At 42.0% G+C, this 18,392-nt stretch overlaps 2 protein-coding genes across 9 annotated transcripts; both read left to right on the forward strand.

Annotated features, from left to right (window-relative positions):
- Positions 1-407: 407 nt before the first annotated feature.
- Fas1 (Fasciclin 1) lies at positions 408-14,941 on the forward strand. 7 transcript variants are annotated; one of them, NM_001144594.2, is made up of 15 exons: positions 408-512; positions 1,139-1,386; positions 6,779-6,911; positions 6,993-7,159; positions 7,234-7,464; positions 7,532-7,700; positions 7,778-7,938; positions 10,716-10,870; positions 10,937-11,027; positions 11,092-11,312; positions 11,372-11,534; positions 11,599-11,746; positions 11,945-11,980; positions 12,156-12,281; positions 13,793-14,941. In NM_001144594.2, the coding sequence occupies exons 2-15, from the start codon at positions 1,282-1,284 to the stop codon at positions 13,795-13,797; spliced, it is 1,911 nt and encodes a 636-aa protein (NP_001138066.1). In that variant the 5' UTR covers positions 408-512; positions 1,139-1,281; the 3' UTR covers positions 13,798-14,941. The 7 variants fall into 7 exon arrangements, with proteins under 7 accessions (NP_001138066.1, NP_732164.1, NP_001262645.1 ...); NM_169724.2 differs by lacking the exons at positions 11,945-11,980; positions 13,793-14,941 and adding exons at positions 9,544-9,552; positions 10,256-10,264 and having other exon boundaries at positions 12,156-13,218; NM_001275716.1 differs by having other exon boundaries at positions 12,156-14,941.
- A 433-nt stretch (positions 14,942-15,374) lies between these two features.
- On the forward strand, positions 15,375-18,282 carry nonA-l (nonA-like). Of its 2 annotated transcripts, none has more exons than NM_001275717.1 (1): positions 15,375-18,282. In NM_001275717.1, the coding sequence occupies exon 1, from the start codon at positions 15,498-15,500 to the stop codon at positions 17,388-17,390; it is 1,893 nt and encodes a 630-aa protein (NP_001262646.1). In that variant the 5' UTR covers positions 15,375-15,497; the 3' UTR covers positions 17,391-18,282. The 2 variants fall into 2 exon arrangements, with proteins under 2 accessions (NP_001262646.1, NP_536740.1); NM_080492.3 differs by having other exon boundaries at positions 15,375-17,943.
- Positions 18,283-18,392: the final 110 nt, after the last annotated feature.

Raw genomic sequence — 18,392 nt, forward strand, 5'->3', positions numbered from 1 at the left:
AAAAAAATAAGTGCTTGAAAATTATAACCGGTTCAATTTGGAATAAAATCTTTCAAACAGTAGAGACTCTGCTTAGCGGAGTTATCCACCGCATTCTGTCGTTGCCACATTTTGCGAAACGGTTAAAATGATTATTTATGCTTTTAAACGAAAAATGAGAAAATTTAAAGCAGTCTTCTTGTAATAATAATAAGATTGGATAAACAGACATTATTATAAATCTGACACAGAAGAGCAACGCAGCGCTCGATTTGTACTAATATTTTACCTCTAACAAGATTCGGAAAAGCATAAAAAGCACATAAATAAGAGTCACCGCCAAAGACATGCACAAATAAATATAAATGTTAAGCGATTTATTAACAGTGCACAGTGTTGCGATTTGAAACATCGACAGCTATCGATAACACTCGTTATCGTCACCACACGCTCGGCTTAAACCTGTTCTCCGCTTTTCGTTTTAATTCGAAAAAAACGTTCGAGCGTGGCGCACGTTGCGATTCCTCCGACTGGTACTTGCTCCCCTTATATTGAAACTCTGTGGAAAATCTATACTGTGCATAGGGCATAACTCTAAAATAGCTGCACGGCCCATTTCGCTGCCCTTGCTATTGATTTACCACCGCGCTGCGTTCGTTTGTGTGTGCTACTTAAAGAATTTGTGTGTTTTCCAAGTTTGGTCCGTGGACATTGCATAATTTCTGCGGCGGCCGTTAATGTTAATTCCTGCAGCCCGAGTTTCCGAGAATTACGCAGAATAAAGACCAGAGAGAAAACTATAAAATCGAAAACAGAAAAAAGTGCCGCAGCAGCGAAATGCAAAGGCGCATAATAATTAAACACACAGCGACGGAATGAAGAAAAAATAATACACAATAAGCGCAGCTTTGTTTCTAGTTAAATTGCGTTTGTGTTGTGCTTGCCGATTCCTCGGTGGTCCGTTTTTCGCTTGTTGTTCTATGTGACATAACGGAACTCTGGGCAAAAGCGAACAGGAAGCAGCGATAACCTTGCAAAAACAAAGAAAATACCAAGGAGGACAAAAAGCATGCCAAGCATATATCTGTGAAATAATATTTTCTTTTCCGAGGAAATGCTGTTTGTCGTCGGCTAACTGTTGTTTGCCTTTGAATTGCAGATCTTAATCGTAGAGCAGCACTCACACCAGCACACGCCCCCCGCAAAACAGCACACACAGCCACACTCACAAACGACGTACACTGCCAGCGCATAAACAAGTGCTGTTGTGGTTGTTGTTGCTGCTGCTGCTCGTCCGCTAAAATGCTGAACGCTGCAGCGCTGCTTTTGGCGCTGCTCTGCGCCGCGAACGCAGCCGCCGCCGCCGATTTGGCGGACAAATTGCGCGATGATTCGGAACTCTCTCAGGTGAGTCAGAAGAAGAAGAAGAAGCGAATAACGAGAACGTGGAGGATGAGGAGGTGAAAGGAGGTGGTAGAGTAAGAGCACGAAGAAAAGCAGTAGCAGCAGAAACAGTTGGTGCAAATAACCGAAACACTTGTCCGTAGTCAATTAAGCCCCCAGCACCACCCACCAAACGTCGCCCCCCCTCCCCCCGCTCACCCTTGGGTACAGTAGGGATTGCCTGCCATGAACATTAGTAATCCTTTTCTATCTTTGCAACCGATTAAATTAATGCGAAGAGTTACACTTCGAATATTTGTCAAAAGTATGTTTGTTTAGGTATCCGTACGCGCAACATGTAAAATTTGAACACATTCAGGGGCTTTTATTAGTCTAATATATCATTTCGTTGGAAAAGTATTTCTTAACTGCCTACATTTTATACAGTAATCAGTCGCATTTTTTCTGTAGCCAGGGAAACTGCCAAAATTAAAATAACTTTTGTGTGAGCAAAAAACAAACTATTTTTAGCAGACATTTATGCGTTTAAATAATTTTTTCAGCCTTTTGAATATGTTTCATATATTTCTGTGATGCCTTAATTTCTTCTCATGGTCGGATACCTTATTGCAATGATAAAATCAATTTTTTATTATGCCTGACTTGGCTTTGGCGAAGTCAATAAATTTACCTTGCCACCTAATAGTGGCAACTTATCAAAGTTCGGCTGTAATTGTGCCACCACCCACAAGACGCCGCCCCAATTCGTTGGCCTTGAAAGGAAAAGCCTTGGTGGAGTGTGCGAGGAGGCGGGGCAGATCGGGCGGGAAAAAGGAGCCTGCGCAAGAGGGACGCACCCGCATTTGGGCACAGGTAGCGTAGCCTTCGTTCCGGCAGCATCGTCCTTGACCTTTAGCCATCTCACTTGTTGTTGGACTGCGGAAAATCGATGATGCTGCCTAAAATCCCTGGCGGCAGTTCAGGTCCAGCCGACCGCTAAGCTCCACTTGGCCACATTTCGTATGCATGGCGGAGTTCGTTATGTAAAAATGAAAAGCCACATAAATTAAGCCCAGGTCTGCTGAATTGGCTCTCCCCAGCAAAAGGCAAATGGTAGAAAAAACGCCGGCCGTTGACGTCCACTGCGCATAACAGTTTTATATTTAGTTTTGCCTTTTTACACCTTCACAGGCCAACTCACATACAAAGTACATAGAAAACAAAAACACATTAATGTGTAAAAAACTCAGAAGCCAACAAAGGTGCGCGGCTGAAATAACAAGAACAACATGTGTAATGAATTCAAAGGCGGGGGTTCAGTCACCAGAAGGGGTATTAGCATTACACCAGGAGAAATATATATATATTTTTTTAATATGTTAAGGTTTATGGTAGCCCATTAAGCCACATAACTTATACTCAAAAAATAGAATTGATTTGAGTGGAAAATAGTAACATAGTTCGTCTATTGTAATTGCTTTTATCTTATATAGTAGGTGAAGTAGTAGTTGAATACGCGTTTTTAAGTAACTGACTTGAGTCCCTGCTTAATTTTCTAGTCTGCCTTAACACTGCATTTAACACCCGAAATACACGCTGCTTCAAAAGTAAATTAGACTTCCAAGTAAAAAGAAAGCGTGTGACAGACTGTAATTGTTGCAGCAAGTGTCTCAGGGAAGTAGTTGCATCCACACAGAAAAGGCAACCTTTTCGAGTTACAATAGGCGAAACAGAGCGTACAACTAAAAAAAATTAAAAACAAGAAGGGGGACTCGGCTTGCTCACTTGCACCCTTGCTTTAGGGCATTGTAACTTTGCCCAGAAGTTTGCCACTTTCGGAGCAAAGCATTTCCGGCCTCATATCTGGAGTACTGCTATACATGAGGGTGGGACCATTTGGTCGCCATAAAAAAGTAAGGGCGGAAAGTAATCTTCTGGCATTTATGCAAATTAAGTGCCGTAAAACTAATGGATCAAAAAGTCAGGCTTGGGAAATCCCTTTTAAAGTTACTTCTTAAGACTATGAAATAATCATTTTATTAATAATATGTCGTATTGCAGGTAGCTGCTTTCAATCCAATCCCCTTTTTAAATTTTGCGATTTATATATTTTCTCAGTTGTATTTAAAATGTAGACAAGACTGGTTCAAAAGGGTATCTCCATCTTCTAAAGTCGAAGTCGGGCTTCTTTACTCTGGTGCCTGCACTTCTCATTACATGCTGATGGCTTAGATAAATGTAGGTTGCCTGTTTTGGTTTGCGGCTTACGGCTTACGGCTTGTGGTTTTGCATGGCAAACCACCGAGTTTAGGAGAGAGTTTCGAAATTAGCAGATAATTGAGCCACGCCGATCTGAGTTTTATATTCAACTTCTTGACAGCCGAAATGAAAGTACACTCCGAGGAACGAGCTGACCTCCTGCGTTTGACCCCCACTTCCTGTCGTGCGTCAGCCAACGTCTTGCGCGTTTTATTAATTTTAATTTTTAACCTTTGACTGATGCAATTGCAGTTGGCCGAGTGGGGGTGTGGACAGCTTGGGTTGACAACTGCGGGGCTGGCTGAACTCTGTCTAGGAACACTCACTCGTATGGCTCACGGCACAGAACAGTCCACACTCGCAGCATCATCGAATTCAATTAAATTTAATTTAAGATTTCAATGCGATGCCAAGGCGCGTTATTTGATATGCGACGAGCTCCATTACAGGCGAGGCGATGAATGAGCCACGACTGACCTTAATGGATCCAGATGCTCATAGACGGATCTCTGTCCGACGGAGCACTGAATGTGCACAGTTTTACGATCCATGGCGTGGGGGCGGAATGGCCTCGGAGTGATGCCAGTGTAGAACCCCCCATTTCGATCCCCTTTCCACTGCTGAACCGCCAATTAAAAGAGAAATGCTGTGCCCCAATCTCTCGATTCCGAACCGGAATCCGAAGTCGGGGGTTGAGATCGCTTTCGCTTTTGCTTCTGTTTTCTGTTTCTGCTGCCGCTGCAATTATCGAAAAGAAAATATACTGAACAACCGACATATGCATACATAATTTGTACCAATTAAATTTATTTATACAACATGCACTCGCCCAGAAGGAAACAACCTAACCCTCCTGCTCCGATTTCAGTCCCTAGTCCAAAATACGAAGCTTGGCTCGCTCTCTTGGCTAATTAGTTTTAATGGCTCCATTAGATGATGGAAATTGAATTTCCTCCAAACAGGCTTACCCTCTCATGATTGTTGTTGTTTTTGGTATAGGAATTAGTACAATTTTTGGCTACAAATCGAAAGAAAACAGAACAAATTTGAACTGCCAGCGGTTCTCTCTCTTTCTCTTTCTTTCTTTCTCTCTCTCTATCTCTTTCAGAGCACTGCCAAATCCTTGAGGCGCCTTATGCCAGTTAGGGTAAGCAGCAATTCCAAAAAACCAAACAGAAACACACGAACACAATTAAGCTATTGTAAATTTGGAACAAACTCAAAAGACATTGTAAATGTACAACTCACATGTTTTTGGCTTAATTTAGTTAACCAACCCGTACTCATCGGGCCATTGGCCAAATTATTGTTTGCTCCGCCGTCTGACTCTCACCCCTGATGTTCGTTGTTCGTCTGTGGCCCCAGGGTCATTGGCTTGGCACTCGGGAAAATCAAAATGCGCTTTTGAATAAACCCACCCTCTTGGGAGCACTTTTGGCGGTTGGGCGGCGAGTGGTGTTTGCATAGTAAATGAGACGCCCCAGACCGAAAGGGAAACTGTTTATCGATGACAGCATAATACTCTAACAATTGTATCAAATTTTCGGGCTTCCAAAAAAGGACTCCCCGGGGAAGAGCTGGCCTTATCGCGATGATGTGCCAAAAGAGCCGGAAACTCATTAAGATCTGTTCCCTTCCGGCCCGGCCTTTCATCAAATGCAAAACATTCGATAACGGAAATTTATGAAAGTAATTGCATCTAATTGTCAAAGGCTTCCAGCCAGAACCCAAGGGGGTTGAATTTAGTAAGGATGCTGACAGATGGCCATTGGAAAATGGCGGCCAAGAGAAAGTGTCGCAAACAATATCATTGCCTATTCAATAAAACTTCTCTGTACTCTATTGGCCATTATACCTGAACGTATCCCATATCAACCTGTGACACTGTGACATATGCCACAGCCATTCCCCAGGACCCCACTTAACAGCAGGGCACTCTCTTGGCCAGATAAGCGAAAACATTTCGAGAGCGATATAGACACCAGCAAGCAGTTCTGACCAAGCTGGCCAAGAAGACGGTGTAAGAACAAAGCGCGCTGGCGACTCGAATGTCCACGACCAGGACAACAACAACGCTAACGGCCCCGACAACTGACGGTCTCAAATTACCAAAAAGAAAATGAATGCAGAGCGAGGATAAAGTGTATTTACACTCAGGAAAAGGACGAAAATTCCTCAAAAAAAGAGTATTTCAATTTTAAGGTGTTAAGTTCGTTCGTTGATGTTTGAAAGGAATTCAAAGGCATATCAATATCAGTAAAAGAAATTACAAGTAAGGATCCCACTGGCAATTTAAATTTAAGCATATATTTCCAATTATGAATTGAATGGATTGAATGGACGTGAAGCACCTATTTCTAGGCCTAGCCACTTTTTTTTCGGTGTACATGCGTGTGTATTGGCGATGCCAGAGCATAGATATGTACAGCAGGCAGGGGAAATGGGAATGGAAAAGGGAAAGGACGGACTTTTAAACCCAAATTGCCATGACTCATGCCGGGCAGCAACGAAAACACGAGAGTCACACGACCGTTTTAAAGGAGGGCACGGAAAAAGGTGTTGTCCTCGGCAGGACACGCACCCACACAGGCACACCAAGACACAGATATGTCCGCAGGACCTCATAAAGCCGACTGGGAATGTGCAGCGGGGCGTGGCGGCCAGTGGTTCTCCGCCGGGAAGCCGCAGAGTGTGCGGTTGCATGTGGCCTCATATGGCAGGGGCAGGTGGTCTGGCCCGCCCGAGCAAATGACTCTGGGCCCGGTTTAGGGTCAGTGGCTGGCGTTTTGGGGTGGCTGGAAAATGCATTTTCACATCCCGCTCTCAATTGAATGACACACAATCCACTTGGGCGGCGTAACCCACCCAGAGGCTTACGTAATTGGTTCAATAAACCTTTTTTTTCTAGTACGCCGCCCTGGCATCACCACCAGGACATGCATAAAGTTGTTCCTCATTTTATTAGTTTGTTAGACGTTGCCATGGTGCTGGCCGGTTGCCGTTTTGCCAAAACCGCCCAGCAACCGTCTGCGAACCACCCCTTAAGGCACCCACTCCATCCTAGATCCACCACCCACTACTCCATCCCACTCGGTTCGATAAGATATTGGCAATAGAGCGACGCGAATGAGTGTAACGAACCCGTTTATCTTTGCAGTTCTACAGCCTGCTGGAGAGCAATCAAATTGCCAACTCAACGCTTTCGCTGCGCAGCTGCACGATCTTTGTGCCCACCAATGAAGCCTTCCAGCGCTACAAGAGCAAAACCGCCCATGTGCTCTATCACATTAGTGAGTTCAGTTTCAATCAGGCTGATTAAAAATAATAAAAATCAAAATAACATGACTCTACCCTCTGATTACTCTTTGCAGCCACTGAGGCGTACACCCAGAAACGACTGCCGAATACCGTGTCATCGGACATGGCCGGCAATCCACCGCTGTACATCACAAAGAACTCGAATGGCGACATCTTTGTGAACAATGCCCGGATCATACCCTCGCTCAGTGTGGAGACAAACAGCGATGGCAAGCGGCAGGTCAGTGGCCCCACATATGCATATGTTGCATTTCATAGAGTGATTGAACAACTCTCTTCATTACTTACCGACAGATCATGCACATCATCGACGAGGTACTGGAGCCGCTCACCGTCAAGGCTGGCCATTCGGATACCCCCAACAATCCGAATGCTCTCAAGTTCCTGAAGAACGCCGAGGAGTTCAACGTGGACAACATCGGTGTGCGCACGTACCGCAGCCAGGTGACGATGGCCAAGAAAGAGTCGGTCTATGATGCCGCCGGACAGCACACGTTCCTGGTTCCCGTCGATGAAGGCTTCAAGGTGCTTTTCTAGTTTAATTGCATTATTTGTTACGCATTGTAATCTCACTGTTGCTTTATGACTCCAGCTCTCGGCTCGCAGCAGCCTCGTGGACGGCAAGGTCATCGATGGCCATGTGATACCAAACACTGTCATCTTCACTGCCGCTGCCCAGCATGACGATCCCAAGGCTTCCGCCGCTTTTGAGGACTTACTCAAGGTCACCGTCAGTTTCTTCAAGCAGAAGAACGGCAAAAGTAAGATTGCACTAAAGACATACCATTTTACTAAAGGTTTACGAATGATTGTATGGTTGATATAATTTTACTTGCAGTGTACGTCAAGTCAAACACCATTGTGGGTGATGCCAAACACCGCGTGGGCGTGGTTCTGGCCGAAATCGTGAAGGCGAACATCCCAGTGAGCAACGGAGTAGTCCATCTGATCCACCGCCCGCTGATGATCATCGATACGACGGTCACCCAATTCCTGCAGGTATGTAGGGTGTTGAAGACTAGCATCCAGTGCAATTGTAGACACACAGACACGACACAGACAGTCCAAGAAACAAACACATAGAAACAATGATAGTGCCTGTGGCTTGTGATAAGGCTTGGCATTTTGATTGGCTCGGCACGCACTGAAAGATAGCGCTGGCGGCAGACCCGATGGGACTGGGAAACCAATTAAATCACTTGCCTGCTGCCCCAGCGAATGCTACAAACACATGAGCTAAACACATTGAAACATACACACTGATAAGCGGCTTTTCTTTGCCCTAAGTGAGCAGCTCCTCCAAAGTGGCGCCAAAGGGATAATATTTCCAAGGTTGAAGTTTCGTCGGGGCTCAACTGAGGGCAAAGCCAAAACCAAATAATCTTGCACCCAGAAACCACTGCCTAAACACATACAGTATAAATAAATAAGATCAATGCAGACACTAGTTTTCAGTATCCCCTAGATATATCTAACTAATACAAATGAAAACCCAAAAGACTGATTTTATTTGGAACTGAATTCTTGCTAATCTTGATGCAAAATTCCCCCAAAAAAGGAATTCGCTCAAAAGTCTGTATTCCGATTCGGTTCTATGTAAAATCAAAAGCAAAATTTTATTTTAAAATAATTTTTAAAATATAAATTTTATTTTAAAAAAATTTTGGGTGTAATGTAAGTATTGCCAAAAAGCTGAAAAACAAAAAAAAAAAAAACAAATCTTAAAGCAATGTATTTCATGTAAATTTTTCTATGAATCAGATTTTCGTATCAATATGCATTTCACAAGCAGTTGTTTGCATTGCAATTGCAAAAAACTGACTCAGTAGGGCAACGCGCTCAGAATTGGCCCTCGAAATTCAATACGTGATTTAGTCACCAATTGGCAAACACTAAAAAAAGTTGCTTAGGCTGCGCTTTGCTTGATCTGACCGAAATCGACCAAAACTTCATTCACAAAAACTTCCATTGTTCTATATTGAAATCGACCAAAACTTCATTCACAAAAACTTCCATTTTTCTATATTGAATGTATTGGTACTTTAATGGCGTCATGAACTAAGCAAGTGTATAAATTATTCCCATCATTGATTGGCTAAAGTTCTTCGATCCCTCGACCGCCGTGCATATCCAAAGATCAGTCATCGATCGCTCGCCATCAGCCGGCATGCTTTGATCATCACCGTAACCGTAGATGTATATGTATACACCAAGCATAAACTGATAACAAACCACCCACCCGCTCGATAAATAGTTACCCTCCTCATAGGCATATACATTAGAAACAGTGCGTTTCGAAACTGTGAGGCAAAGTGCGCCGAACAGTTTTGAGTCCGCACTGTAGAACGGCTATATCATTCGACCGCTCGAATCGTAAGCGCCTTCATATCGTGCTATCGTTTTCGAAATTTTCAAACTAGTTTTGTTGTAATTACGTGCGATACTCTCCTTTTGCTATTTACTGATCCATACCTCTATCCTTTGTTTCTCGTCACATGCCGAATAATTGTACTTAAAACTACAAAACACAATCCAACCCAACCACATATCGCTCGAAATTGAATCGGTGCACCCAAATATTGAAACAAAAACCAAAACGTTCAGTCGTTCAAGGTAAACAACAGACTCAAAATCCGATTTTAATTTTAAGTTGTTCGGTTTCTTTTGACTTGCATTTTGTTTTGCATCCCCTGCTATTTTAGCTATGCATGAGTTTATTACAAAAAATGTGTAGACCTTTTTTGTAAAATTAGTCCATTGGTTGTTAAAGTCGCGATGCCTTAGGGTCTAAGAATATTTCTTCTGATTTTTATTCACAAATAGTATTTATAGGATGTACAGCACTAGTTTAAATTTGCAAATGAAGCAAGTGCACATGATACTTTAAAGTTAAAGAGTATTTATCGTATGATGAGTTTACAGAAATTTTACCTAATTACTTAAGATAAACTTCTATTTTTTGTCGGAGCTTTTATATCCTTGTTTTATTTTTTAAATCATAGTAATGGAAATTATTATGATTCGCTGTAAATTGTTGAAAAATGCACGTAACTCAGTAACATTGTACATAATGGAGCCAAACCGTTTGCCTGTTCTTTGAAAAATGTCTAGAACAATGAAAGATTAAATATAATTCCCTTGTGCTTCATTTCAAACGTTCGTTTGTGGCGGAACAACTCGGGCAATCTGCGTGGAACCCAAATCCCATATTAAACAATATTTAAATTCAATTTTATTCGAAACTTGTCTTCACCAAATCACTTCGAATGAATATTGAACTATTTCTGCTAACACTCCGTTTTAAAAACTGATTTAGTTTATGAACGTAAGTAAACATCACACCAGCAGACAAAGAACAAAAACCACAACAGTCATCAGTGCAACGCTTTGCTATCAAATTGCCATCCAACCCAACCACCGTGCAAACAATTCAATGATTCGGTAGATTTTCCGTCATTAAATCGCATAAATTCAGCTGTGTTAAGTGAGTCATTAAGCGAGCATTCCCATTGATTCACAACTTAATTGGCCAGCCATCCATTCCCCCACCCAATATGTGTATAACTGGCTTACATTATAATCGGATATATTTCCAATTGTTGTATTTTTTTTTCCTAATTCTTTGTACTACTCCCAAAAAAAAAAAAACAATTTATAAGCTTATGCATACCCCTCTTCCATTCACCGTTTATTTATTTATATGCATTTTGTTTTAAGTACTTCAAATAGCATTATGATATATGTTCATTGTATTAATTTTGCAATCTATCTTGAAGGAGAATGCTGAGAACGGAGCTCTGCGCAAGTTCTACGAAGTTATAATGGACAATGGTGGAGCAGTTCTGGACGACATCAATAGCCTGACAGAAGTGACCATTTTGGCTCCCAGCAATGAGGCTTGGAACTCCTCGAACATCAACAATGTTTTGCGGTAATGTTGCTCAAATCGGGAAGATAATATTTAATTATCATAATAATAAATAAATACATCTTACAGAGATCGGAATAAGATGAGGCAGATCCTGAACATGCATATCATCAAGGACCGCTTAAATGTGGACAAGATCAGGCAGAAAAATGCAAATTTGGTGAGCTTTACATGAGCTTATAATCAAATGGAAATTTTTTACAAATCACCATTCTTTTCAAAAGATTGCCCAGGTGCCCACTGTCAACAACAACACTTTCCTGTACTTCAACGTTCGCGGTGAGGGATCGGATACCGTGATAACAGTTGAGGGAGGCGGCGTGAATGCCACCGTTATCCAGGCTGATGTGGCCCAGACTAATGGTTATGTTCACATCATCGACCATGTGCTGGGCGTGCCTTACACTACAGTTCTTGGCAAACTTGAATCCGATCCCATGATGAGGTATGTTCAATTTTAAAGCTTTATTAGTACGCTGTTTAAATTTTATCGTATTCCTTAAGTGACACCTATAAGATGGGAAAATTCTCGCACTTTAATGACCAGCTGAACAACACACAACGCCGCTTCACCTACTTTGTGCCCAGGGACAAGGGCTGGCAGAAGACCGAGCTGGATTACCCATCGGCTCACAAGAAGCTTTTTATGGCCGACTTTTCCTATCATGTAGGTTTTTCACCCTAAGCCTATTAGGCTTTTCTATTATACTCAAAATGTTTTGTAACCGCAGTCCAAGTCCATTCTGGAGCGTCATTTGGCTATTTCGGATAAGGAGTACACCATGAAGGATCTGGTTAAGTTTTCGCAAGAATCGGGCAGCGTAATCCTACCCACGTTCCGCGACTCTTTGAGTATCCGCGTGGAGGAGGAAGCTGGACGTAAGTATAACACATTGGATACCAAGGGCTCAGTTGCTTCTCCTTTCAATTCAAGTCGATTCGTTTCACCTAATTTGATTGATTCTATTGGTCTTCCCATACCGTGCTGCATTACTAACCGAACCTGTTTTTTTACAACTCTTAAACTAAATTTTTCGCTTTCTGCTTAACTAAATCTAATCGTTGTCCAATCAAAAGATCTCCATGATGAGTATGCTAGTCACGAATGGACTGGTGAGTGCTGCCGTTTTTCAAACCCACATCGCACCGCCCACAACGAAATCCTTGACCTGGCCATGTCCACCCATAGCTCGCTCATTGGGCAATCCACTAGCATTAACCACCCATCGATTGCATACCAATTTTCTATTGTCTAGTGGCTATTAACAACGATTACTTCCATTTGCAGGCTATGTGATCATTTGGAACTACAAGAAGATCAACGTATACCGGCCCGATGTTGAGTGCACCAACGGAATTATCCACGTCATCGACTACCCACTCCTGGAGGAAAAGGATGTGGTCGTGGCCGGAGGTAGCTATTTGCCAGAATCAAGCATTTGCATCATCTTGGCCAACCTCATAATGATAACAGTAGCAAAGTTCTTGAACTAAATGCATCCGATATGTAAAAACAAATCCAATCCAAAGCAAATGCAAATCAAACACAACAACAACAGTCGTCTACAGAACAAGAACCAACAACACTCAGTATCAGACTAACTTAACATCCACATGGATCTAAATAATCAGCACCAGTTTGTTGATACCGATCGAAAACCACAAGCAACCCAAACAGTATCTGTAATATATACGTCACAAGGAACGATCATCATTCCAACCCAACATGCCCACGTCCACGCCATCTACATACCCACATACACACACTCAGAAAAAAACGCATGCAGAAAACTGCCTGCTAAATTTGCTTTTGCATCGACAGCTTCTCCCAAAATAGCTGGCAAGAGAGACTAAGATAAAGTCGAAGAAACCCCTATGTTTAAGTATTAAACTCGATTTTCCCTCAAACGGCCTTATGTATAATATTGAATATGAAACTTTCTGTAAAACATTTTAATTTTATGTTCGCCCTATACTGGTAGCTTACGTTCATCAGCTCGCTATGTTTTAAGTTTAGACCCACACTGACATTGGTATCGTACCATGTAACAACTGATTGTGTTTATGATTTTAAGTGTACATTTTTTGTGAATTGCTTGTTTTAGTTAATGGTCTAATTTATGATTTATGAAATGAGTTATCTTAAGTAGAATGCGAATCTCATTGTACATCTCGAAAACGAAGAAGCTAAGCATAAGCAATAAGCGCATCACACACTCTCATACTCGAGCGCCCACACATTCCCCCTATTCCTATCCATAAATACATACAACATGTAACGAAACAAAGTCATTGTAAGATTTGAAAGTGTGAAATTTGATAATAAACTGAAAGTTTTTCATTTGAACCTTACTATTAAGAGCGGCAGCAATCTTGTCTCGAACCAATCGCGTGACCCCTGTAGGCCTAGAACTATATCAGTGTCGGACAAGAAATGTGCAACCAACAAACCCAATTATATGATATGCCATCCTGCACTTAGTTACTAGCCCCGCTATGCATGTGAACCCCCAGAAAAACCCATTCGCCCACACACACCAGCCACTTGGAGCGAGAGTAGCCACTGCAACTAGGTTAGTCCAATGTATAAGTTCCGAAACTGCCGACAACTACGAAAACTATACAGCATACATACAACTCCCTGTAATCTAAATCACTCACGGCACACAACTACAACTACAACTACATGTCATCATTGAATGGATTTTGATACCGATTTTAACTTGCATATAAACAAAAACAAGAACTAGACAACGTGAAGAGATTTTAAACAAAATTCTCCCTCGGTCGAGCAGTTGCATTTCAAACTTTGTACGTAGTTTAAAACTAGTTTTTAGTCCGACGTAGAACAACCCAATTGCTAACTATATACCAACTTTCTTTCTATTTCTCTCTGTCTCTCCCCCTAATGCTATGTACTTATAGGTTAGACATTGTAACTATTGTAATCAACCCAGTGCGTTAAACCCGAGTGTTAAGTCGAACAGTAACACAGAATTGTACTATCCCCAAATGAATAACTATCAGCCTACCAGTACACTGTCTCAACTCTCACCACCACCACCACCCACTTAGGAACTCAGTCGAACTTGAACTCGAAATCAAAGATCCAGTTGTGGCAGTCGCTTCACGTAGTTGCTAATTCCCAATTCGAACCGATCCTTTCCGAAAGTCTTATCTTTAGTATAGGTGGTTTAGTTTCATTTGGAGCCGTGCAGTGCCGTAGCAGCTAAGTAAAAATGTATGAAATGAAGATGAACACGAGATCGAAATCGTACGGAATGATCAGAAATCAGAAATAAATAATGAATACGCTAATGAATTGTACAAGTAAGCTTTAAAGAATTGCTGGAGGAGCGCGGATCGGAGAACTTAGAGGAGGGAGAACCGCATTGCAATCGCATTGCAATTTGTGTCGTAGTCAGTAGTTACACGTTAAGCGGCGTCTTAACGTGTAACTAGTGCCTTACTAAAGATAAACGCATTACCTTAACCTTTATACAAATTTACTCAAAACATACTTGTACCCCAAGCATACGTTCCGCTTCGAATGATACCCAGATATATATACGGAGTTACACCCCAAGAATACAAGTATAACTACAAATGATATTGCGCCACACGCTATTTACACCAAATACACCAAACAAATCGAGAAATGCATATTTTTCATATATTTAATTGTCAGAATAATATAACGTATATGTAATATGTAGTTTATTTACTGTAAAACGCAAGAACCTAACAAGTGGAATTTGAATCACATACAATTGATGTATATTAGCTATTGAGTTTCTAAGCAAGCGTTAGACACTGAAATATATGATTCAAATATATACAATATGCGAAACCAAGCAAACTATGGAAAACTGGAGTGCAAAAGAATATTATTCCATTTTATTTTACGACAAGCGCTTTTTACAAATAAACCGAATCCATTTAAATTACTCGTAAAGAACAGACAGATTATATTTAGCATTAGTTAAACTAATTATTACATGTACTAGAAAACCGAATGTCAACCGAGAATCTTCAGCAAGCTTGAGCGAATAATAAAACTTTAAAACTAACTATAAATAAATCGACCGTCCTTTTTTGCACTTAATCATGGGTTATGGGTGTGGAACCTGAATTCGTTTTACTTAAAAAATTTCACAATTACAAAGCCACCTTCCTGAAACATTTTGGAGTATGAATAATAGAAATTATAAAATGAATAACAACTGGAATGTTGCTTATTGGATATATTATTTATAGATCCTTAGTTACAGTATTGACTTTATTCCGCGAATACCCTTCAAAAACGTGAAATTTTTTTAATTTGAAAAATTCCGCTCGATAGTTTACTTACCCAATATTACAACCATTAAAACATCGATAGTTGTGTGAAAAATCGATTTTCCCGTTTTTCCTATTCTAAAAAGTGTTATACCATCAACATTATCGATTAATGTAACTAACTATTTTAAGTTTTATCTTTTCAACCCGGATATTTTAGGGGATTAAGGCAGTTGGAATAAACTCCTTTCTGTGCCTGGTAACATTTTTTTTCATACCTGACAGTTCCTCCAATCGGTGTTTTTTTTTCGCATAGAAAATTGAATTTGGGAAAAAGTATTTTTCGTTTGCCATGGAGGGCGCTGTTAAGAAAAACAGTTTGAACTCTTCGCCATTGCCACAACGCCAGCAGAGGGGCAATTCGACCAATAAGAACCTGGGCAAGCCAACGCCCCCGAAGCTAAATGCTGCCAGCGACGGTAATCCTGCCGAGAAAAAGGCAAGACTTGGAGGAAACACCCAGAACGGTGGTGGAGTAGCTGGTGGCGGCGGCACTGGCGGTGGTGGTGGTGGTGGTGGTGCTACTGGCGGCGTTGAATTTTCCAGAAATCGCAATCGAGGCGGCAACCAAAATGAAAACCGGCAGGGTTTCCAAGTCGCAAATAATTCACATCAAAAGCAGATTAACGAATCGCCGAAGCCGGCTGCGGGCAATGTGCCCGCAAAGAACAATGAACTCTCAGCTGGCGGAGGTGGTCAAAACCAGCCGAACCATAGTAACAAGGGCCAGGGTAACCAAGGCGATCAAGGAGAACAGGGAAACCAAGGACCGAATTTCAGAGGTCGTGGTGGTGGCCCAAATCAGCCGAATCAGAATGCCAACCAGGAGCAAAGCAATGGATATCCCGGCAACCAAGGAGACAATAAAGGAGGACAGGGCCAACGCGGTGCTGGAGGTGGAAAACACCAGCGTGGAAACCGCTCTAGGCGCTCTGGGGGATCTGGAATCATGAACTCATCAATGGGCGGCGGTGGGCAGCGCGGCGAAGACTTTTTCATTGCCCAACGACTGCTCGACATTAGTGGACCCACCCATGAGTTGCCGCCCATTGAGTTACCCACCGATAACAAATTCGTCGGACGCAACCGCTTATATGTTGGCAACCTCACCAGCGACACAACTGATGACGACCTACGGGAGATGTTCAAGCCATATGGCGAGATCGGCGATATATTCTCGAACCCGGAGAAGAACTTTACATTCCTGAGGCTAGACTACTACCAAAATGCTGAGAAGGCCAAACGCGCTTTAGATGGCTCCTTGCGCAAGGGACGAGTGCTGCGTGTCCGCTTTGCGCCCAACGCCATTGTGCGTGTGACTAATCTCAACCAGTTCGTGTCCAACGAGCTGCTGCACCAGTCCTTTGAGATCTTTGGACCCATCGAGCGCGCCGTTATCTGCGTAGACGATCGCGGTAAGCATACCGGCGAAGGCATTGTTGAGTTCGCCAAGAAGTCCTCGGCCAGCGCCTGTCTGCGCCTGTGCAACGAAAAATGCTTCTTCTTGACTGCTTCATTGCGTCCGTGTCTGGTGGAACCGATGGAGGTGAACAACGACAATGACGGCTTGCCGGATAAGACGTTAAACAAAAAGTCGCTGGAATTCAGACATGAGCGTAGTGTCGGACCGCGTTTCGCTTGTTTAAATTCGTTTGAGCACGAGTATGGATCACGCTGGAAGCAATTGCACGATCTCTTCAAGAGCAAACAGGACTCACTCAAGCGTGAGTTGAAAATGGAGGAGGACAAGCTGGAGGCCCAGATGGAGTACGCTCGCTACGAACAGGAGACCGAACTGCTGCGCCAGGAGCTGAAGAAGCGCGAGCTGGACAACGAGCGCATGAAACTGGAGTGGGAGATGCGTGAGAAACAAGCCGAGGAGATTCGAAAGCGGGAAGAGGAATACATGCATCGTTATCAAAACCAATTACTTCGCCATGAGGAGGATATGCGAGCCCGTCAGCAGGAGAACGATTTGCTAATGCAGGCCAAGAAACTCAACATGATCCTCGATCAGCAGGAGGGATTCGGAGGCAGCAACTCTGGATTCGAACACTTTGATTCCCCTTTTGAAGTATTTGGGAACAACAGCAACAATTCAACAATGGCTGGACCTGGAGGTCCAGATAATAGCGACGGAAACCAACACGGACACATTGATTCATGGGGACACCGACGCTTCTAGACACTGAAACCTATATAGATAGCGACGAAAACAATAGTGATCTCATTAGTTACGCATAATATCGGACATTTCGCTCGGCTATGCGTGAACAATAACATAAATAACAAATGGGATCATGCAAGCGAAGATGCATTCATCTCATTATAATATAAATTGAATTTATATAATTAACCAAAAACTGTTAAAAACGGTCTCAACAACAAATCCACCACGAAATATTAACACAAAAATGACAAAATCCAAACACGAATGGCAACTTACAAGATGTGCAGTATTTCGAAGAAAAACACCTGAACATAACCATCCATCATCCATTAGATATATGTAGAGACTACCTCCTAACACGATTAATTTTTGTCTATCATTCAAATTAAATATTGAATGCGACTGAAATTACTGATTATTTGGAGTCGAATATAGATAAAGAGCCTAATTTTTATAATCGTAGATTATACTTTGATTTATGAGTAAATAATCGAAATCGGACTTGCTTTTATTTCAATGTATTTCTCATCCCATCTCTGTCTACTTTTAATAAAAACGGCTCTAACCTAAGGTTTCACTGGGAATTTATGTTGGTAATAAATGTGTTAAAGCGGAAAAGTCGGAAAATGCCATCAGCTCTATTGGGAAATCCGGCAATAAGTTGCAAGGCTGTCCGAAAGGACACATTTCCGCCGGTATCTTCAGTCCCACGACGCTGTCCATATATTAGGTCAAAATGCAATCACTTGTTTAAACAAAAGAATTTATTTGATCAACAGAATGAACTATTGTATGAACCCTCCTCCCATTCACCCAACAATTACACAATTGTATTGTACCGAAGCAATCAAAGATTTCAGTTCAATTACCCGTGGTATAACCATCAATTTGAATTTCCTCGAGATGGAAACAGATGGAAACTCTTCATTTTGTCCAAACGTATATATGTATATATATATATTTTTTTGTAGCTTCGTTAAAGTTCATGATAGTTAAGTACAAATTTCTTTTGAAGTA

This window comes from Drosophila melanogaster, chromosome 3R (assembly GCF_000001215.4).
Source record: "Drosophila melanogaster chromosome 3R".
NCBI classification, from domain to species: domain Eukaryota; kingdom Metazoa; phylum Arthropoda; class Insecta; order Diptera; family Drosophilidae; genus Drosophila; species Drosophila melanogaster.